The 23,729-nt window shown below is 39.3% G+C and overlaps 1 protein-coding gene across 1 annotated transcript in view; it reads left to right on the top strand.

Annotated features, from left to right (window-relative positions):
- The window catches only part of LOC148217085 (uncharacterized), a 44,466-nt gene that overhangs the window by 2,614 nt on the left and 18,123 nt on the right, over positions 1-23,729 (top strand). The window contains exon 2 of the mRNA XM_088141064.1: positions 22,550-22,765. Within this exon, the coding sequence (XP_087997190.1) occupies positions 22,550-22,765 (216 nt within the window). The remainder of the gene's footprint in view (positions 1-22,549; positions 22,766-23,729) is intronic.

Here is a 23,729-nt window from a genome sequence, read left to right as displayed (position 1 = left end):
TAAAAAAGTTTCTGCTTATTTTGACCCATAACTATTGCCTTGTCAATAGACAAATCAACTTTCTCAGTAGAGACCACAGTGCTTGGTGTGAATGAATGGGTTTTGCCCCATGGATGGTTGGTTAGTCACTAGAGTAATATTAGGGATACACAGCAGTATGAAACCCACTGGTATGGAACATGTGGCTTAGGGTATTCTGTAGATATCGGAGGAGAAGCATTAGAGAAAAGGACTTATTTAAAGTCATGGGAAATTGGATGTTACATGGGGATGCACAGGAGTTAAATACTGTGTTTAAGTTCAAGCACCTATTCTAGATTTCACCTGTCTTGTTTTCTTCCACACAGTTACTCAATCTGGTATCTAATCTGCACTGATTTAAAGATATGTTTCTCTTTGATATTGTCATAAAATGTCTGCTGAGTTGTGCTGAAATTCCTATTGCTAGATGTTGCAAATGTAACTGTATGGACTAACCAATAGTAGTGGATTCTAGAGCAAAATAAACTTGCTATTGCCTCCATTTTAATGAAAATTATTTGCATGCAACCTCAAAGTGCATTTTTCAGATAGAAACAATATATAGTAATTCAATATCAGAAGAATTTCATAAATTTATATTTCAAAATAGGAAAATAAAAGTAATAAAAATAAATACAATGACAAGTTGGAAGGGGTATCATACAAGGAATATCGTACGTACTATTCAACAAAACATGAAGTTAGTCCACTGTTCATTTCTGTAAAAGTTTTGGGAAGAAACTTATTTTGTCTAGGCTTGCTACCAAGCTATGCCGATCAAAAGGGAACTTATGAGCCAAACTGATTGTAACAGATACATAAAATAAAGAACTAGTGCTCTTTGGCAACAGTTTCCCCAGTGATGGTGCATTTGTCCTTGAAAAGTGCCCCCCATCACAATTCTGCTACAAACACCCATGCAAAGCATCTAGAATCATGGGCCCGTGTGACTATTATTTCACAGGGGCATAGGTGGTGTGGGTGTGTGTCAAAACCTGCAAGAAAATAGGTGTGACATTCCAATCAAAGACCTGTCACTTTTTGTACATGGATGGAACCCCTCCCCCCCATTGCTTCACCTTCCAGATAAGCTTAGCAACTTAGTCACATGTTCTGCTTAAACTCAACAAGTGTTTCTCATGAAGATTGCAAGCCCACAAGCCTTATGATGCTGACTGTCTGAGCCACTGTCAGATTTTTGAACTGAATCTTAAAAGTGGGGGGTTTGCCTATGCTTCTGAAGTTTGACTAGATCAGGGATTTTCAGACTTTTTCAGGCCATGGATTTAAACAAAAATCCCAGAATCCCTGAGCAAGAGGCAAATCTGTAGTGATAAAAACTGGCCGCATTGAAGTGGACTTTAATTCTTTTCCCCTTAGTCTCTCAGAGACCTCCATCAGGTTCTTGCAGAACCCTGGAACACATTTTAAAAAACCCTGGACTAAGAAAAGAAAAAAGAAAGGGAAGGCTTTTGACTGAAAAGACAAGAAGACCAGAGACTTGTTTGCATAGTCCTTACGCACCATTGAAAAACATATTCATATTATTGTTATAATTGTTAACATAAAACCATATTAGTTCACATATTAGTTCAATTGTTAATTCACTTTGGAATAGTTATAAGGTTACATATTCTACATGAATACTTCCTTTTTCTAGTGCAAATCAAGAGTCAAGACTCTTTTGGCAATTACTGTACTTTGAATGAACAATAAGAACCATTGACAAGGTGAACCCAAAAGTAATTTTGACGCACTTCTAGATTATCATTCCTTGCTTAACACAAACCTGCACATTAACTGTTTCCCATTGCTATTTTTCTCATGTACTCCATTCTTGGCATCCCATACATACATATTCAAATTTGTATCAAGCTGAAATCCCAAAGGCCCTACTACTGACAAGATCTGAGTAATATGAATGGCTTTTATTGTAACCCAGATTAAATGTAGCATGTTTTGAGTGGAATCAATTTCCACTAAGCTTCTAATGTTAGTTGAGGAAAGATCGATTACATTACTTGCTTCCATGGGGATGTGCTCCATCTCTGTGGTTCAAATTATCCCCATAACAGTGCTGTATTCACACAGCCTATGCCCAAGCTAGAATTCAAGACCCATTACTTTGCAGAGACTGGTTTGCAAGCAACATTAGCACGCTAGTTCAGCATATATCCATTTAGATCCCTAGTATGCTAAAACTGCACATATAGCTGCTTCAAATATGGTATTAGTTAATATCCACTAATATTAGGCAGTTAAAGAAATCCTTTTCACTTTGTCCTTCTGACTTATAAGAAGTTTTCAGTTGTAGTGGAAACGCACTAAGTATTCATACTATGAGCAATGAAACTGACTTTCAGTAAACCGGAAATAAATGCATTCTTGTTCTTGTCTCTACAACCCTATAGTCATAAGAGCACAAAAGCAATAATGTACAATTCATAATTGATATACACCCTGAAGCAATATTCTGGAATGCATTCTGTATGCATTCCTGCATTCTGAGTTTTTTTTTTTTTTCCTGAAGTTCATGTCATCAGTTTAAAATATGGTACAAGCAGACTCTCTGTGTTACATGATTTATCAGTATCAACACACAAATGGCTTATACACATAGCCACCCACACACTGTTAGGGCTGCTAACAGTAAGCAGAAGGTCAAAAAGAAATAAACTGCAGACAATATAGATTATCTCATTCACGTGAAACCATTTTACAAAAATATGCAAGATTTTCAAAAAATGAAAAAATCACTTTGGATTCAGTTACATCCATTGACAAGTCTATGCAGTTTTCCTGCCATGATATGGAAACGGTTTGCCTTTATTTTCTTCTGGCATGTTTATTTGTTTCCTTGATTTTACTTCTCAGTCAAGGAGTTTGTGGAAAATATTAATTCAGTTCAGAAAATAACCTTAAAAGCACCTTTAAAAAGAGCAAAGTTAAAGACAGAATCCTTCCATTTTTCAGAGGCTGTCAGATATATCTCCTGACCCCTCAAAAAGGACCAACACTGGCTTATTTCAAGCAGAATCTTTAATATTCTAAATATGTTGGATCAACTTTAATTAGAGAGCAACAGATCAGTCATCCATCAGCTCAATTCTGTGAACAAACTCACCGAATTCAAAAGCACATCATTCCTCCAGATCATGCAATTATACTTTATTTAAGTTTGCCAAGCTAAGACAAATTTCTTCCTTTCAAAAACCTTATGCCTTACCATTTGAACTGAAATTGATGTTTAACCTCTACATCTATTTGATAAGTATTAATAGAGTTAGGTAATCTTAGAATTACTCCAGTTTTCTGCCATTTTTGAGGTAGTTTTTACAAACAAATTTCCCTTCATTCATTTATGATTACTTATAAGCTGGACTACTTCTGGGTTCTTAATTCCCACTGGTTCCATCATCCTGACCCCTGCGCATTTGCAGAAAGATCTTACATACATATCTTACATACATTCAGCTACAAGGGAATTTGTGGAAGTATTTTTAGTCAATCAGCATTTACAGCAAAACATCATGGGTTTTAGTGAACGTTCATTATGCTTGTTCGATAGGTTTTCTATATTCTTCAACTTTAATTTTCTTTCATATTTGTAGTAGCATGATTTTTTTCAAACAAATACAATATTCTGCAAAATGAAGTACTGGCAGTGAGTGTATTCATTTGGTTTTGAATTCTACTAAAATCTGATTGTGGGGAGAATATATTTTAAATGCATTTGCTAATACACACACACACAAACACACACACACACACACACAAACACAAACTAACTATAAAGTTTCCACCTCTTTGTAGGTCTAAATTGTCTCCAGATGGTTTTAATAAGAGTTCTTTTGAAGTGCAAGATTTTGTTCTTTCACTTGTCTTGGCTTTTCATTCTGTAAAGAAAGGCTAATTGCTCAGCCTGTTATGATAGATCAGCTCCAAGTTTCATGAAATCATGTGGTGTGACATCAAACCCTACAGTGTGGGAGAAAAAGAGAAGAGAGGAAAAAATGGTTGCAGTTTCACAACTTCTGGAATGATGCTCTCATTAAGCCCTGTGACAGATAAAAGCAGTAAACTCAACTATCTCCAATCTTACTAAAAGAAAGCTTATTTGTCCATTGATAAAGGCTAAAAAGATAAATAGATGATGAATGGGAACAAGAATGTAGCATTCTTCAAGAGACAGGGGAATTAATCTTTATTTTTGAAGAACTGAAGCTTTATGAATCACAGCGCTGACAATGGATTTGGTTCACTTTTTAAAAATAGCTAGTGATTACCAACTTTGTTGAGACTGTGGAAAGATGTGGAAGACAAAAGAGAAAATTCTTGTTTCACATTTATTATTATTATAATCTTAAATAAATGTAAAGTGTTTATTTTCAGGCCAAATTCCTCCCAAGATAGCTTTGAAAAAATAATATAGCTTCATAGCAGGATTGGAATATTATGCTTCTGAGTTACAGAAATTCTTCTGTCCAGGTAACTAATTATCTTTCTTTTACTCTTGCATATTTGATCCATTCTTTCATGCTTCTTGTTGTTTTTTCCAACTCGTACGCCTTTCCCTATCCCAGTCTTGACTTCACCTCCATGGTCCAGTGTTGATGTTCTAAAAGTATTTCTGAGTTTTGAAGATACCCAAACTTGCTTGGACTTTACATAATTGGGCATAATTTTCACCCTAATCAAAACACATTGAATTTGTTGTCACAATGCAATTCGTTCTGCACAAATTCAGATTCTCTTCTTAAGAGGGTGTGAACTCATTGTGTTGCTGAATGAAATCTGGTCTAGCATTTCCAACATCAACCTACCAGATGCTTCCAGGTGCTTACAAAGAAGATACATCTATGATGGCCTTTCCCTACTGTTTGTTCCTAGTATCTGGAATGTAAAGCTACTCTGATTTTGAAGAGAACAATTCCATTGAGCTTATCAGGCTGAAAACAATTGATTTATCATTAATGAATGTTTGTACTTTCAAAAACATTTCTAACTCACCCTGTGTCATAGATCTTATATGAGATACAAGAAGTATAACAATTGAACAATAGACATTAAAACACAAACACACATGCATCATTATGAAATCAGTACTTGTAAACAAACCAAATCTCACTATCCTAATCATTAAGATAAAAAAGCTTATACTGAATAACCAATTCATAGAGTTTTAACCAGGTAACAAATAAAGTCAATTTTAGCATCACCTTCAGGGAATCTGAGTATTTTCTACATCCCTCTTCCCAAGACTGTGCTTGGTAGCTAAGCAGAGTTGGATCTCAGTAGTACTATATTGGGAAATCAGGAAATTACAGCACTGGAGGCTGGATGAAAGATGAAAAAGATAACTGGAAGAAGTCAATGACAATCTATTTCCATATAATTGCCAGTTGAACATTTCCATGAAAAACTAGGATTCAAGCTCAGCTTGAACAAAACTTTACTTTTCTCCTCAGATTTAATTTAAAAATTAACAACAACAAAACATTACAGCATTTTTCATTCAGGGTGCCACAAGTGAGAAGGTTCTCTCTTTATTCTTGCCTCATATACAGCAGTGGATATGATAAATCTTGAAGGAGTCACTTAGGCCATTATTTCTAGTCCTTTCCTCCACCACCACCACCCACTTGCAAGAATTAATATTAAAGCATCTCCAACAGAAGGCTGCCCAGCAAAGCCAAGTCTTCCATTCTCTTCGTAATTGGTTCTGTGGTTAAACTGTTTTTACTGTTGGAAATGTAACCTTCAAGTGGAATCTGCTTTCTTATATGTAAGACCTTCACTCTGTATCCTACATTCTGGGATGATCAGAGTAGATATGGCCTTCTTCTATGTGATACCCCTTCAAGTATTTGAAAGGGGTTCTCATCATTCATCCTTCTCTTTATAAAGCTACATACACCCAGTTCCTGCTCTCTCTCTCTCCCTCTCATTGTACAATTTACTATTCTGTCTTCTTGTTATCTTATTCTTCTCTGAAGCCATTCCAAATATTTGTCCAAATTCTTCTTAGTGTGATGTCCAGAATGAACAGAACACAGTCTATTCCTTTTAGGTAACATCTCTCAGAGTTGATTTCCTGCACTAAGAAACTTTTCTAGGAGTGACTCTTTTCTTTAATTACAGTTTGCAGGCAAAGTAGAGGAGATAAATTGCAGGCAGGCACAGGCTGCATGGAACAGAGTGCTGAGCCTGCGGGCTTGCTCCTGGGAAATGACAGGTTGCAAAATTATTTGCCTGTAACTATATTTAAGGTCATTTAGAGCTGCCTGGCTGTGGTAAATTGTATTTCCAGTATAATTCATCTGAAAGATTCTTTATGCTCTGTCTTCTTGCAATATTGCCATTAGAGAACCAGGAAAAGATCCAAGAAATGGCTGCAAACGAGACTCTTTAGGATGATAATGGTTTTTCCTGTGGGAGGAGGGGGGAATATCGAAAATGCCAGCTAGATCTGGGATAGCTGCCTATTTTTTAACAGAGCTCTACAGCTATAAAAATAAGTGGAAGCAATCTCTTTCTCTCTCTCTCTCTTTTCCCCTTTTCCCAGCTTGGTTATAGTAAATAGCATTTAGAACAGATTTCCAAAGAATTAGGTGATGCAAATGTTGTTCCCATCATGCTTTATTCCTAAAACTAGTCAACTAAATCACTGAAATTCAATTATTTTTAGTAAAAGTAATGCAAATGCTTAGCATCTCGTTGGCTGAGTCTTAGTGTGTTTTTATTTATTACATCAGGGAAGGCAGATCCTTTTGGCACACCATGTGCTACACAGATGGAGAGGAAGACATGCTTCTGAGAAGCTGATACTTGTGTACAGATTTAATTCAAATTGTATAAATATGCTGATACTAAGACTATTTGATTGTCTGACCTAAGTTCAGTTTAGGCATATGAAACATTGAAGGAGTTGAGTGGTGCTCTTTAAATTCCTAAATGTTGCAAAAAATAAAGGAGATAAAGATGAGGACTGGTGGAAAGCTGCTCTTCATTGTAACTACATATTGGATAGCCAAAGGATTGTGAAGGGTGGGATGTTCTGGCTCTGAAGCCTAACCATTTGTTTGGCCTTGAACACTGTGCACCTTAGATATAAGCACATGCCAGATTAAAAATGTGACTAAACACTACCTTGTATTAGGCAAGTAGGAGGCATCATTTGCTTCTGCTCCTTAGGCAGCAAAATTTGTGGGGCCTCCCTTTGATCTCTAGCTTAAGGGCAACACTAAAATCACAAGGAAGATTGCTTTGAAACTTCTGAGCAATAATATGTAAACATGAAAGGAGTAGGGGAAACCTGACAGAAGGCTAAAAAAAGGGAATTAGGAGAAAGGAAATATCCACTCTTCTACTCTCAGTTCTCATCTGAGGTGGTCATGTTCTGTTTTTATTTCTTTATTTCTTCTAAACTTTGGTTTCTTTGAGTTTCTAATTGTGTGAAGGTAATATGGGACCAAGAGAAGAAAAGCAGAAAATCTATGGGGCCTCAGAAAGAGAAAAAAGAGAGAAATAAAGAAATATAATATTCTTTCTTTCATTTTAGGGAGGGGGGTTGAGGCAAAGGAAAAGGTGGTGCCTGGTTCTTATTCTTCATATAAAAGCTGAATGGATTTCTAGGCTCCACCACATTTGAGGGCACATGTATCAAACATTGCTTCACTTCATTTTGCTCTTCATTCCTGTCCTGCAAATTGCCTGACTACAGAGTAAGAATTGTGAAAGCCTCATTTTTACATGTTTTGCTATACTTCAGCTATATCTGTCCTCCAGAAGGAGAAATAGGACTTGTTATGCAGATCCTAGGATTGCTTGACTGATGATCATGTTTGCAGCATTGTTCTTATAAATCATCTCAACAATCTTGTTAAACTTCCTTGGGATCTACTTAGCTAGCAAAGCTGGGGCCAGGAAGGAATTATCTTTTAACCAAAATACTGCTCTGTCAGGTTGGCTATGAATGCTGGAGATTAGATATTTTCTTGCCCTCACTGCTGAACCTAGCTGACATTTCAAGAATTGTACTTCCCTGACAGCTCCCCTATCAATCTGTTAATTGTGTCCAAAAAAGAAGTCTGTGAGTGTGACTTTCCATCCCTGCCAAATTTAATCAGAAGTCCTAAATATGTGATTGCTTTGCAAATATTCTTCCCTTTGGCAATGAAGATATGACTTTACATATCTGATAGTGGAATTTTGGTCATGGAAGTTTATTCTATAATCTGCCTGCAAGATGCTAAGAAATTACTGTTTTTGCTACTACAGGCCAACACAAGGAAATCTCTGAACTATATTACCCTTACTTCACATTCTCCAAGCAGTAGATAATTTGAAAGAGAAATGAGAACCTAGGCTTAACCACTCCAGCTTCTCCTTCTGCCAAACAGTTGTTCAGCTTTATATAGGCTCCTTAACCAGAGCTATAAATATATAACCTTGGTTGTGGCAGATGCATTTTTTTGATCAGAGCAGCAGTGTTTGTCCCACTCTTCACACCAGTTAATTAGTTGGGAAACCTCTGCTGTTAAGCATTTTTTTTTTAGTTCTGTCATTTTCAGTGAAATGATTTTAGCACACACTTATCACAAGTGAAATCAGTCAGACCAAGAAGTGTTTAAGTTTGGCTGGATGGTAGTCCGTGAATAAGGAATGCTTACTCAACGCTTCTGTTGAATGTGCTCACCTTAAGAATTTCTTCATAGAGTGTTACCCCTATGTTTTGAAGTGTGCAGTGTGTGTTGCTGTATTTAACCATATTGGAGGCTGAAATGTAGCCAGTTTTTCAGCAGGGAAACAGCTAACACAGCCTTATAAACATCACTTCATCCACTGGTGAGGTTATTTTCCTCCATTATATTCTGTCCAAAATTCCATAAACATAAACCACAATCTTGCCATGAGACCAACCATCTCTCTGAATCTCAAGCAAAGGAAGAGGTAATTCATCATCATTAGCTCTGCCAACATTATTAAGAAGTCCCAAACTGACAAGCTAAAACAAAGTCTGTATCCTACTCACTATCTTTTATTTCCCCACTGAATGTCATTGTGTCTTATTCCCAGAGTGTAGTGCTGGTAAGGCAGTAAGTACAAAACTGTGTAAGAAGTTGGAATTATCAGTCCTTCACAGGCAATTCACAGTCATCTCCTGAACCCATCCGAGGCCCTAGTGATTCCTGGGATCATGCACTTGAAACTTGGCAATTTCTCTAAAAAAAATTAGCAGCACTGAGATGCCACAGATTTCTGATGGAAAGTTAAAGCTTTTAAAGAGATGCAGTACAGGTAGTCTTTGTTTAGCAACTACAGTTGGGAAAAGCAACTCTGTCATTAAGTGAAGCAGTCACTAGGTGAAACCATGACTGTGCTTATGATCTTGCTTCAGCTTTCCTTTGTGTTGCAGACCTGCAAAAGTCGTAAATGTGAGGACTGGTCACAAAGTTACTTTTTCATCACTGTCGTAACTTGAACAGTCACTAAATGAAGCAGTCACTAAACAAGGACTACCTGTATACCTAAAATAAATTTTTTAAAAATCCTGTACTGTTCCACAGAAGGTAAAATTGCCCTTTCCCAATTCTGTGATAGAGTTTGCAGCCCTGGAAAAAAGGAGACCTAAAAGAAGATGTGTCCCTAACACTAAATTGCCAATCTTCCACCTCAATTTCCATCATCCTCAGCCAGCATGGTCAGAGAATGGAACTAATGAGAGATGTAGCAATATTTGGTACCTCAAGATAAAGCAAAGCATATTTACATGATGTAGAACGTTCAAAAAGGAAGATAAGCTATTCCTCAGCATTCAGCCCTAGGAAGGAAAAATGACACTAAAAAGGTTCATCACAGCACAGCTGTACAGTACAAACTTTACCTGCACAAAATCCCAGTTCAGCCTCTTAGCTTTCCAGATCTTGAGTTTGAAGCTGATGGTCTGGAAAGGCTTCTGCTATGCCTGAATCCTTAGAATTCCATTCTACTTTAGGGTTAAGAACTGCTGGCTGCAGGGCTCGGTTCCATTTAAACCAGGTGCTAGATATCCCAACAGAGCCTGTTTGGTGTAATGGTTAAGGCACTGGACAAGAAACTGGGAGACGGTAAATTCTAGTTTCACCTTAGGCACCAAGCCAGCTGGATGACCTTGGGGCAGTCACTCCCTCTTAGCCCTAGGAAGAAGGAAAGGGCAAACCACTTCCAAAAAACCTTGCCAAGAAAACTGCAGGGACTTCTCCAGGCAGTTGCCAGGAGTCAAATACTGACTCAAAGGCACTCCCCCCACCCCTCCCAAAGAAAAAAAGATACCAACAGCAGCAGCACTGGTATAACCAAGATTGCACTACTGGGTAAATGCTTTTTATTTTTGAGTAATTAAGGAAACTGAATACATTTGGCTAGAAATAAACTAGATTTGAATGTAGACTGGGAAGGGATGTACATTATACAGTAGATAGGCTGAATGCCATACATTTTGGGGAAGAACATAAACTCTGACATACGAATGTCCTATCTCATTACCATGAAATGGGATATGCTTATAGCTCTAGATCTGAGCCCTTGCCTAGGGACAAGCTGCAAAGCGAAAGCTGTTATCCTTGCCCAGACCCAGAGGGAAAATTAGTCATTGGTTTCAGGCTCCTGTGGGAATAAGGTTGCTGAACAAACACGTGAGCCTCCTGATCAGTGGCCTTCTCTGGTAAGAGCATAAATCATTAGAAAAACACACCTGGAAAGCCAATTGACACTTAAGAAAGTAAAGCGCACTGCAGTCTTGAAGGTGAAATTGGAAGCTGTATATTTTGCCAGGATTTCATAACTAGAGGGAATGGAGTGGAAACAAGGACTCTTATAAGCTGCTTTTCCTTTCCTTTTATGCTAGGCTCAAGTGCGTATGGTCAGATGAAAGAGGGCACCTGAGCAAATTAGTTCAGATTAATGTCATAAGGAGGGATATATTCATGGGAAGAAAAAACTAGGAATGCTCTACATATCCATAGCTTTTTCAGTGGAAAGTGTGTGTGTGTGAGAGATGGCATGCTTTTTAGAATGTTTACAAGATAGATAAAGAGCAATCAGAATTCCTGCATCCAGAGTCAAAGATGCCCATCACTTCTTGAAAAGATTCATTAGGGAATTCTTGCCTTCTAGCAGGATTGGCTCCTGCTCTTCCCCACCGCTCTCCCCTCCGGACACTAATTGGCATTCATGCTATGCTCTTTTTGAATTTCCTTTGAGCTCTTCCAGCATGAAAGGCAAGCAAATATATCAGAATATTTATTTGTGATGCGCATTTCCAGTAAAGATAAGAGTGATCTGTTTCCTTCAAAACTCTGTCTAACAAATCAAGGGCACAATACAGCCAGAAATTAAGCACCCAGAGGGCTTGCTAATTTCCCTTGGAACAATAAGCCACAGAAATTGAGAGGACTAAAAAGGCTGCCCAACAGAAGTTTCTAATCCTTCAATTTGAGTAGAGGTAAGTAGTTAGTGTGCAGGGTCCATTGTAGACAATGCACAGCTGGTGTGATTTTGAAGTGTATGCTGCTCGTTCCTGCTCTCCTTTTCTGGGTTTAAAGGTAGTTTCCCTTGGCCTCAACTCCTGGAGACTCAAGAAACAATAACATGGAAGTGGTTAGGTTTTGCCTGTTTTTGATTTCTAATCTAGCCTATAGATTTGAGGCTTCCCAGTGATCTCTCATCCAAGTATTTATCAGGAATGACCCGGCTTAACATGTTTTGGGCTCAGCCAAGATAGGGTAGGTGATGCCACCTGCTGCAGCTCCCCCTTCTAGAGGACTCATTGGTTGGCATGGAGCAAAGATGGGCTTAGAATTGGCCTACAGTAGAGATTAAGCATGCGGGAAGATTCTCCTTACCCCCAGTGAGAGTGTTTTCAAAGCAATGCTTTTTGTAACCAGTAAGTGACTCCTACAAGGACAGAGTTGCCATCTTTGGAAAGCCCCTGTTTAAATCTTACAGGACAGAACTACTGGAGACTTTAGGATGACTATAGAAATCTCACTCATTCTTTGGGACCTGCTGTTTATCTTGCACTTGTACATTTCACCCTGAGAGTGGCTCCTTGGTGATCAGCATGATGGTTATCTTCCTCCTGGGTTTTGTGTAGGATGGTTACCCTTTTAATAACCAGGTTTGCAGCTTTGATTTATTGTGTTGCTTAACATTTCCTTTAATACCTTTAGTGCTGATTCCTCCTTGAGTCTCTCATTTATATACCCCATCCTTCCTCTAATCTGCTCAGGGGAAAATATTTCTCAGTTTGGCTTGCTCACTGGCAGCTGGTTTTGTTCATCTTGTCCACTTTTTGCATTGTTCCCTAACCAGGTTACCACAGAAGCAAAAATCACTTTAAGAATGCCATTGACTGATTAACTTTGGAATTGGCTGTGGATTCTTAAGTGTTACTATCTTTTGGCTTGGCCCCCAGTTTGGGCCACTTGCCCAAGGCAATTGCAGGCCAGCATGCATGAGGCTTACCAGCAAAATATGCAATGACAGCCATGTCAGGAGTGTAGATTACTCTGTCATATTCAAGGAAACAAATAACACCTGAGCTTGTTTATAAGGTAGTTTCATGAAACAAGATGGAACTGTATTTAAATGATTGTGTAGCAGATGCTATCAAACATGCCATTAAACTTCAGCCCTGACTGTTGCTTTATAAAGCAATGTTCAGATATCAAATGGGTTCCTTATATAAATGGGTTTAACTGTCTTTTGACAGAGTGCTAGACCTGTATTTTAAAAGCAGGGCTATCTTTCTCTGTACTAGCTGTGCAAAGGGTTAATTTAAAATCAAGAAAGAAAGCCAGGATTTGCCAGCTGTGTATTGGTGGTTCTGCCCAAAAGAATGCCTTTTTGGTTTCCTACTACTGGCAACCAGAAGCATCATATGGCAACTGTATTTACTATTTCTATATCTGAGGCAGGGGACTTCATTTTGCCTATTCCTGCATTATTTTGCATACTCCATGGGCTATTTCCAGGTGCCGCTGGCCATGAAGCCAGAACTGGATTACTTAGTTGCTGACAGCAAACAACAGAATAAGTCAATTACATATTCAGTTACATGAAGACATTTCTATGAGGAATGTTTTTATGTCTGTACTCCATCCTCGTTGGCAGGACACAATACAAAAAAAAAAGGAAGCACCTCCAATGCCTCATGCAATCCATTTTCCATGGCGGTCACCTTTTAGTCAGGCTATTTTTGCATATGGGTTTAGCAGATTTCTAGAAGAGGGCTAGACCCATATTAAAAAAAAGGCTGACTGACTGGTCCTGGAGGGGATGTGGCAGGAAGTGCCTCAGCGCTTCTAACAACTCCACTACCATGCTTGTCAGTCAGGAGTGTGGAGCACTTTCACGCTTCCCATCTATTTCAGAAACTTGACAAATGGCTAAACCCTCCATTCTAGGCACCCACCTATTCTTGTCCAATACTACCTCACCACGTATTAAGGACATACTGCTGGTTGTTTTGCCACCAGCATGTAATGTTAAGTAATGATGGTGGGAAAATAAAGTTAAGGGAATGCACCAATCACTTTCTATAACTTATATTAAATCTGTATGGATAATACCAGTTTCTGGCTTCATCTAAGGCAGAACAGGGCTCAGTGATTAGGGCTAAGGGACTGATGCCATCATGCTGCTCTGCTGACTCAAGGACTGGAGGAATGAGCATTAATGTAGCTACAAGAAAGAGCCCATTGGCTCTATAGACAGCTTTGCATGGACACATGGAGATCTGTGAATGGGAATCTAACTTGCAAAGCAAGTGCAATTCTAAATACTTTGAGTAGAGAAACTAGGACCACTCTGCTACAAGCTTCTTTTCTTTTTTAAGACAGTGGCTTCAAGTAAGCCATCATAATTGACAATGATTCCATACCTCAGAAAGTCCCATTGCTGCTGCACCAGGGATCCCATACACAATTGTTGCAATCGCTTTGGAGCCATCCACCCAGCTATGGTAGCAATACCCACATGCTGGCCCCACTCTAGTCACTCACTGTATTCCCTCATTCCAAAAGAGAGTTGTTGGTGATTGTCATCCATGGTTAAACAAGTGCACATTAACCGGTAGTGCTACATATGCCACCTTTTGCTCCTGAAGAAAAGATATAAACACAGTCTATAACTTCCAGCCTTAAATTGTAGCTGCCTAAGTCTACAGACATCTACATTATGTATGTATGTGTGTTTGTGTAATAAAATTCATATCCTAGTAATATTACTTGCCTGAAAGTAATATAACTTTCTTTCAAAGTTCCTTTGAGTTACTGTATTTCTATATCTTCAGATAACATGCCAACAAACTTGCCTGCACCCAATATTGAAATAACAGGGGACATATACAGTTCCTATAATTGAATGAAGGCTGATCACAATACAGATTATTCCTCTCTGGGCCTTCTACACTTCCCATAACTGATGACATCATTTGAATATACTTCTGGGAATAGAGAACTGCACATAAACCTTTAAAAATAAAGGATGTCATTTTTAAAAGGACACTCCCACTTGGTTAGGTCATCACAACAGACTTGATGGTGTGTCCATTAAGAAAAACTCTTCCTGATGAAGTTTGCTTTATGTGTATGATATCTTGCATCGTATTTGCCATAACATACTGCCTGACGCATCATCTCTTCCTTGGATAGAATCATTTAAATGTGAAGGAAATTTGAGCTATTTTATTTTGTCTGGGACACACTGACCCAGAAGAGTAACATGAGGATGTATCAGTGCCCAAATGAAATCCTAGGCAACTTCCTATCTGCTCTCCATCATATAATGCACCATTTCTGTCTCAGGTATGCTGTGTAGCCTGCCATCATGCTGTGCAGGTTATTCACCAGAATAAACCTTAAGATCCCCAGACACACATTCATGGGAGAAAAAAATACAGGGCATGTGTATAGCAAGGAAATAAAAACAAACTACCTTAGGCATGTTTCTTTCAGAAAGTGGCAATGCTTGTGTGTCTAAATATAAGAGGTTTGGTTTCCCTTAAAACATAATGCATATCAAAAGTATATCTGTCCTCCATCAAAACAGTGAGTTTACTGATCCTGATATTTTATTGCTCCAAATTGGTCCAAGCCCCCTTCCCCATTTTGCTTTGATCACCATAAAACTACCTTCCCAAAGCTAATACTCTGTAGATGTCTAGGGCTACAATTCCAATAGCTGAGGGTGATAGGATTATATTTCAAATTATCTACAAGATAGCAGATTGGGGAAGTCTGTCATGGTTTATTTGGTTGTTTGGTTGCCCAGAAGTCCTCATATAGAGAAGAAATGGCGGGTGGGGGGGGAGAAAGACACTTGAAGAAAGTTAACAGATCCATAAATGAGATTTATGAGTGCAGTGTTATTTAGAACACATAGTAATATTGCTAATAAATTACTTTTTAATATTGTTTTTCCAGCAAGGCTTCCAAGGTAAACTGTATTTTATTTTGTTCCCTATATTATCATCACAACAACTCACTTTTCCAATGGGGCATAACAAAACAAATCAATCAGAAAGGCAACATAAACTGGTGTGCAGGCTATTGAGTAGCTGAGTATACATCATGGACAATAGCTCTTTCATTCAGACCATCTTTTTCACAGTCAAAAGTGGATTTCCTGACATTTGTATATGTTGCACAGCTTGCAATTGTAAAAAAAAAAAAAAAAAAGAGGTCCAAGGTGTAATGAGATAATGCCACAGGAAGAAAGGATGGATCAAATGAACTGAATTAGACAAGAGGGTGAAAGATCATTTGATATCACTGAGACACAGAATGCAAAGTCCATCAGTAGATAACAAGTACAGTGTTAGCTACTGTCTGGTGGAAAAATGAATATTCATGATGTAGAGCCAACTTTTTCAACCTGTTGTACTTCAGACGTGTCAGGGCTACAATTCCCAGCTAGCATGTCCATGAGGAACTGTGATAATTGCAGTTGCATTCCATCTGGGAAGTATCAGATTAGAAATGGTTGGATTACAGATGTAAGAAATAGGCAACTGAAAGACAAACAGATCAATGAAGCAGCAGTGAGGGCATTTTAGAACTTTGATTTCAACTTTATACCAGCATTCTCAGATGTATAAAGAAATTGTCATCTTTGATGATCAGAGAAGCAAATTGTAGGTGGTTATGAAACAGTTCAAAAGCAGAATGGTATCTGCTTACCATGAGAAAGTTTTGCTTTGCCTTGTTTGAGGCTGGGTTATTTGAGGGACCGGGGCTCCCCAATCACATCTACCCATCCCATCAGGTCTGGCAGGAAGGCACATTGTGGGTCCTGTCCATGAAGGAATATCATCTGATGGGACCCAGTGGGAGACCCTTTTCTGCCACAGCACCCGCCCTTTGGAATATCATTCCCTCTGAGGTCAGATTGGCCCCGACCTTGCTGGTCTTCAGGAAGGACCTAAAGACATAGCTTTGCCATCTGGCCTGGAGATCCAGTAACATGGGTATGGAGTCTGCAAAGTGGCTGTATTGCTAGGGAAACTGAGTGCATGCACTCTCCAACAGATTATGGTTTTTCAAAATACGTTTTAATAGTTTTTATTGTTTTTAATGTTTTTTAATATTTTTGTTACATTTTTGGTTATTTTGTTGTGTTGTTTTTATGTTTTTAACTTGGTACACCACTCAGAGTCATGTATGCAAGATGGGCAGCTATATAAATTTACCAAATAAATAAATAAAGTTTTACTTCCACAACTTGTGATTCCACAGTGGCTATACTATCAGAAATGTGCCATATTTGGATACCTTGTCTTTTGGTTTTGACAAAATTCAGCCACCACTGTTGAAAGAAGTTTAAGAAACCAGGATTATATCTCTCTGCTTCCTTAGATGTTAAGGACCAAGTATCTGACACAGAACTTTTGTGACAGTACAACCAATCCAGTGGTGTCTTTAGGCAGGATCAACCCAATCAGTCTGATGTTGTGTTGTGCTATTGAGATACAAGCTCCACCCCTTTTATATCTGCAGTGTGACATCACACACACGCCCAAAAGGAGAGGAGCTAGCAGGGCAATGGTGCAACACTACTTTGGTCATTTTAAACATCCATGAAATGTAATTCCAGCTTGATGTCCTCTGCTTACTTTTTCTGTGTCACCAAAACCTCACATCACAAGGATATATAGTATGTTTTATCAAACTCAACCTATACTTTTTCCCCTGAAAAGGGTAATGCAGTAAGTAGCAGAAAAGTGCTCTCAAATGTGGCTGGAGCAATTTCCCTGGCAGTCTGCTCGTGGCACTGATGCAGCAGAAAGAGAAAAAGCCAATCAGAACTTCTTTCTTTGCAGCTCTGTCTACATCTTAAATGTTTTTGGATAATTGTCAGTGTTACATTATTCCTTTTTTCCATTGAATGTTCCAATGATAATAGTCACGTGTTTTGTTAAATTGTTTAACATAGCCATAGTACAAGGTAGATTTCATGTCTGCCAACTGACAGAACTGCTAAGAAGTTTACTGAGTGCACATGATCTTAAAGGCAAGAGCTTTGAATGTCTGCTCAGTTTCCAGGAGCTTTTGGCAAAATTCAGCCTTGGCTTAATTGACCTTAGAAACTTTCTGTGGGTTGTGGGGTTCATTTGGAGCAGCTCTCAGAACTGAAACTTAAACTACTTCTGCTAAACTAACAAACCACATAAGTCTTGGCTGAACACTGAGCTTAAACTATGCCTAACCAAACACTATCAAGTCAGGTTTCATTGATTCCAGGAGTAGAGTAGGCAAATCTACATCAGCTGGAGGACAAAAATATTTCTTCAGAGTTTGGAACTAACAGGAAAGCATTTTTGACCATTTCTAAAAATTATCAACTTTTCCATTCATGGTGGTGTTCTTAAACTATCCAGTTGCAATAAATTCAGATTTAGACATTTTAGTCCAGTGTTTTTGCTTCAAGTACTCAATTCATTGGCTAATGATTCTTGACAAAACTATTCTTAAAAAGAAAGAAATACTGCTATAGATGTTCTCCTTTTTCAGTGCCCAGCAGATCCCTGCTGGTATCATTTCCTCCATCACCTGTTAACTTTGTAACTGCTAGCCATGATCAGCACTTATCCTAGCCAACAACATAGGTACCATCCCTATTTCCATTTAAGTATGTCTGGCAGAAAGTAGAAAATGATCAGAACTCAGAGATACTTAACTGGAAATAGGGGTGGCACTTATGACTTGAATGAAAGCCAACACCATTTCTATATTACCAAAAAGGAATTGTTGTTTGCCACCTGGTGCAGATGAGAAGATGATGTCTGCAGCACATCAAGAGTTAGGGCTGCAACTATCTAGTGGTAGTAACTCGATAGATGCAGTGGGGTAAGTGTTGGTCCTGATAGTTGCCCAGCTGTGCTAGATGCTGATAGCAAGCAGAAGACATTCACCTTACTTACTAATAGAAGCCTTGCCTTCTCTTTCAACCATTAATGAGCTCCCAATGGTTGATGCTCTTACCCACTAGATTAGTAATGGTATTCCAGTTTTCCTCATGCGTGTAACGGGAACAACTTCTTGCTTTGTTTCTTGGATTCATTCCAGTTAAATTTCTGGTTAGTTTACAGTAAGCCAGGAACAGGGTTAAGACTGGACTTAAGGAAGTAATTATGCTGGAGCAAAAAGCATCCTCATGCACATGTTGTTCTTGGCTTGACATGGCTTCTTAAGCCAAGTCTGAGTAGTTTTAATTCCAAATAAAACATATCTTTAGAATCCAAAAGCAAAGGAGTGGGGCTAGTAAATATTTCATTTCTTTTTCATTGCTTGTATGCCACCCATTCCTGAAAAGGCGCAGGGGGCAGTTAACAGTGTCAACATAAAAGAAAATAACAATCCAAAGCCCCAGGTGCTCATTAAAAAAATGACAAAATCAAAAAAAGATTTAAAAACTGAAAAATAAAAACGTCACGTGCTCACAAACCCCACCTTCATTTATAGGAAACCCTCTTCCTGTGCCAGGCAGAAGAGGTAAGTCTTCAACAGTTTCTTGAAGCTTAAGAGGGACAAAGCTGGCAGATCTCTAGTGGTTCCAAAGAGTGGGGGCAGCTACTAGAAACCCCACTTCCAAAGCCCCGTCAGGTGACAGTCCCTACGTGTGATGAAAGGCATAAAAGACTTTGGCAATTCAGAGAAGGCAGCAAGACAGTGAACATGGGAAGCAGGACCATTATAGAAGTGTCCAGGGAGGGTGAAAGCAGGAGGCTCAGAGTAACGCTGCCTCAATTACACTAGGTATATGTTGTTCAGAAAAATTACTTTGGGAAGCTTTCCAAATTAATGTCAAGCCCTGGGAGGCTGGCAAACTCAGGAAACAAGAACTGCTTGGATTTCTGGAAAGTTCTTTTATTACTAGAAGGGTAATATAACAGAATGTAACCCTCCTTTCTCAGCCAGGTTTCTTTGATATTAGATTGTGGGTGAGTATGGATCAGACAGACAGGCCTGGCTTTCAATAGCAGGAGCCAAAGTCGCTAGGCTTGAAGGATGTGGAGCTCTGGCTCCTGATGTGAGAACTGAGAGCTAGGAAAAGGAATGAGTCACAGGTACTAAACCTACCTTCTATGAGTACACTTGTTCTCAGCCTCCTGCCATGTCTCCTTTTGCCTGTCACAACCAAAATCCCATTTCTCCAACCCCTGCCCCTTACTGGCCAGCACTTCCCTCCAGCCAAGGAATTCCTCAGACATCTAGCACAGATCATATTCAACCAGGCTACTTTCTGCTTCATCATCCCCAATATTGGCCACTCACCATTCCCCAGGTACACAAACAGATGATGCCATCCTCCTCCCACTCCCAGCTCATTGTAAATGCACTCTGCATTGGAAAGAAGGGCAAGAAACAGGGGAATGACCAATCTGGTCTTGCAGTCACGATAGTCCAGTCTGACCACCAGCCTGACCCCATTGCCAACCTATTGTAATCTGAATTTTTGAAGTTGGCTTAAGGAATAGCTGGAAGCAACATGAGAGACAAGAAGTTTGGCTGAAGTGCAGAATTGCCCTGAATCAGCCCCTCAGACATGCCATTCATCAAACTGCCATCTATAATACCTGGTGGTCTCCACTGCCTTGCTTTCACCTGAGACAGGGAAGCCCTCACAAAACTGGGAAATCTGAAGCCCAGTCTTGGATCTCACCTCTGGAATAGCCCAGACACCCATCCCCCACCCCAAGGTCCAAACCTTGCAATGTCCCTTGAACTGTCTTGTGGGGGAGCAGTTCCTAGGGATTGGTGCTCATATAATCCAGCAGCCCGATTGTCCCAGGCTTCATTCTCTTTCCATCCAATAATAAAAGAACTAGGCAGCCGGGAAACACACTTCTCCAAACCAGCTTGTAGAGTGATTCAGGTTCCATCAGGTTGTGATATAAATTAGTTAGACTTAGATTTACTAATCACTGCAATACCAAATAGGCTGTGACGTGCATAACTCAATAACTCAACAATACACTTTATTTTCCAGCTTGGTTGTATGTTCATCCAAGTTTTTTTTTCCTTGTCAAGCTACCAAGCCTTGGTAAATAGGTCAAAGCACAGTTATGATTTCACCCTTAAGAATGTACATAACAATCATAGACTCATTTGTCTTTGGCAAGAGGAATCCCATGCAAACCTGCCAATTCCTTTTTAATCAAATTGTTGTGCTTGAAACAGAGGAGACAAAACAGCACACATGAGTTTTTAAGAAACAGAGTAGTAAAAGAATAGTGCTTGTGTCCTATTAAGGAATGTAGGAACTGTAAAAGCTTTAGAAGCTAGATCAAAACCATATTTGCATTTTGCATCTTGGGAAAATAATTTACTTGGTGTTCTGTCCTCTGTGTGTGTGTGTGTGTGAGAGAGAGAGAGAGAGGGAGAGAGAGAGAGAATTTTCTGTGCTTTGTTGGAAAACCTAGACATGATGTGAGTCAAGTACCCATCTGCAAATGCTCTGAGATTCTGAAGGACTCAAAAGAATAGAGGTCTCAAAGAAACATCAAAGGAACCCAGTCTTAAACTAATCAGCAGACACTGGGGACTCTGGAGGGGGAAATGCAAACAGAGAAAGCAAGGAAAAATGACAGGCATGCTCTGTATTTGTTTTGTGTCCATAGAGAGGTTTGTTTATGTGATTAAGAAACCTCACAGCCCTATAAATGTGATTTGAGTAACTCATCAGTCACCATTTGGGTCTATAGTGGTTGTTTACCATGCATCCATGGCAACCAAGTGCCAGGCTTCTTCTCAGGGTTTTTACAACACACAGGATGATTCATGAAATGGTTAATTTCCTCATTCAGAGCACAAGCCTGGCTATACTCCAGTACATATAAACAAAAGCCATCCCAAATGCTCTGCTGAGTGACACCATGTGTGATACAGGAAGTTGCATGGGGAATTGGTCAAACCATCTTGTATTACTGTAATTAATTAGTCATCAAGTGCTTTCCTCATCAGCTTAGCAACCCAGTAATACAGTTTAAGATCCATCCCCATGTACAGATCCATCCAACTGCATGCTGCCTTTTGGGAGAGGAGCAATATATATTTATCTTCACTGCAACACGAGAAGAGTTTAACCCCTGCTCTGCCCAGCATGGTTTTGATCTCCTCTTCCCTCACCCCCTACCAATGGCTGTAATTTTTTAAAAATGTACAAATACTAATGTGCATTTAACATAAAACTTAACTTGGCTGTGCACATCACTTCAGTGTCTTGTGAATGAATCATTGGCTGCCGTTTACTTTTTCTGTGGAAAAATAAAACACTTAGTAGGTTGAAACCAGATTCGTGGGATGAACATTGACTAAGGGGTGTGTGGGTCACAAAGGCAGACAGACACACACACACACATGCAGACAAAGAGACCTTTCTGATATGGTATTGTTTAAAAAATGAAAAATTGCTTGTGAATAGCATCCAGCTGGAGATAGATGGGAAAAAGAGGAGGAGCATACAGCTTTCCACAGTATGCTCGTCTTCACATGGCTAACACAGTTTCTACTATCCCCAGCCACATTAGCCAGTGATCATGCTGGCTGGAAATCCTGGAACTTGTAGTCTAGCACATATGGAGGGGGATGCTTCACTGGAGGCTCAGAACTGGCTCTTTCTATCCCGCCAACTTATTTCCATTATGCTAGGATCCATGTAATAGAAAGTAATGAGAAGGCAAACCAGCGTGACAGTCCAGCTCTAAGCAGAAACAACAGATACTTCCAAAATGTATAACAACAAAACTATAAAGCTTCTGTAAAGTTCAGTGCTACATGAACTTTTTTTATTCTTCCTTTCAAACAGACTTTCAGGCTATTATTGTTGTTGTTGTTGCTATTATTATTTTCTTTGAAGGTTACATCCCAGTCTTGTTCATCATGACTATCATATTTCCATGTGAAAAAGGCAGTGATAGAAAATGTCCCAGATAGGTTTTGTCTTTACAGCTTTTATATTTACAGCTTTTGTTTTATATGTACAGGTACGAAGATGGATCAAGAGCCCAATGGTTAGCATGGAAAAACATCAGACAAGCAGCCTCAAATATCCGGGTGCCACTGTGATGCATATACCTCAGGGGGAGCCTGACCCTGAAGCCCCATTTTGCCAGATGTGCTTCAGTGATCACACGTTTCCAAGAGGGATCATCCCGCAGGACGCTGAATCCTGCTCCTGGGAAGGACCCCGAAGCTGCAACGTAAGCAGGCCTCTTTCTTGCATATTAGCAATCTGTGGCTGTACTTAGATTTCTACCCTAAGAAATACACACATATCTGACTGTTTTAATTAATCAGTTTATGTCCTACCTTTCTGTTCAGCCAAACACGTGTGGTGGCTAACTACAGTACAACTAAAATACCCAGAGCTCCAAAATACCTACTAAAAACCAGTGCTAAAATAATGAGCAATTAAAGACTGGCAAAAGAGACACCACTTTGCTTCTCTTTGAAAGGCAGAGTGAGTGAGGAAGAGGCCAAACATAACTCCCAAGAGAGCGCATTTCGTAATTTAGAAGAAATGTACGAAAGGGCCCTTGCTCATGCACCCAGTAAAAGGGCTTCTGAAGCAGATCTTTCTTCAGAAAGGCCTTTTAAATTTTACAGTCAGGACAGGATCGTAAAGGACTAAGGATCACATGGTAATCTTTATGGGGAAGGAGCTGCAGCCCCTTGATGCAAGAGTGAGGTAGACCTTTCAAAAGTGGTTGAGCTTCTCACAAAATCTTCAGTTCAGTCTTTGTGCCTAGATTGACTCTGCATTGAAAGCTAATGCCAGGTGGAAGAATATGTTATTGCAGCTGCCCCATATCTTACCATTTCCTGACCAAATCAGTGTAGCACCTTTCTGTTTGTATTATGTGAAAGGGCTTTTAGCATTTCATCTGAAAGATCCTGCCTGAGGTTCTGGAGAACTGTTGAGAGGCAGAGCTAACAACAATATTGTTGAATTAAAAACTGTGAATAAACACTGTGACCTGATTTAAGGCATTGCCTGTGTTCTTACTAGGGACATACTGAAAAAAGAAAGCAAACTGAGCCCCTTCTCCGTGTATAGGTTCATACTTTGTGCTAATGTGGGTAGTTATTTTGGTTAAATGTGTTTGTACTTAAGCCAACAGTTGTATTTCATAAACCAGGGTTACTCGCTGAACTAGGCCAACT

The sequence above is a fragment of the Python bivittatus genome, unplaced genomic scaffold, assembly GCF_059951505.1.
Source record: "Python bivittatus isolate LINGU-HERP-01145 unplaced genomic scaffold, Pbiv_v1 ctg000020_np1212, whole genome shotgun sequence".
In the NCBI taxonomy this organism is placed as follows: Eukaryota; Metazoa; Chordata; class Lepidosauria; order Squamata; family Pythonidae; genus Python; species Python bivittatus.
The sequence above is the reverse complement of the archived record's forward strand: the minus strand, read 5'-3'. Positions and strand labels throughout refer to the sequence as shown.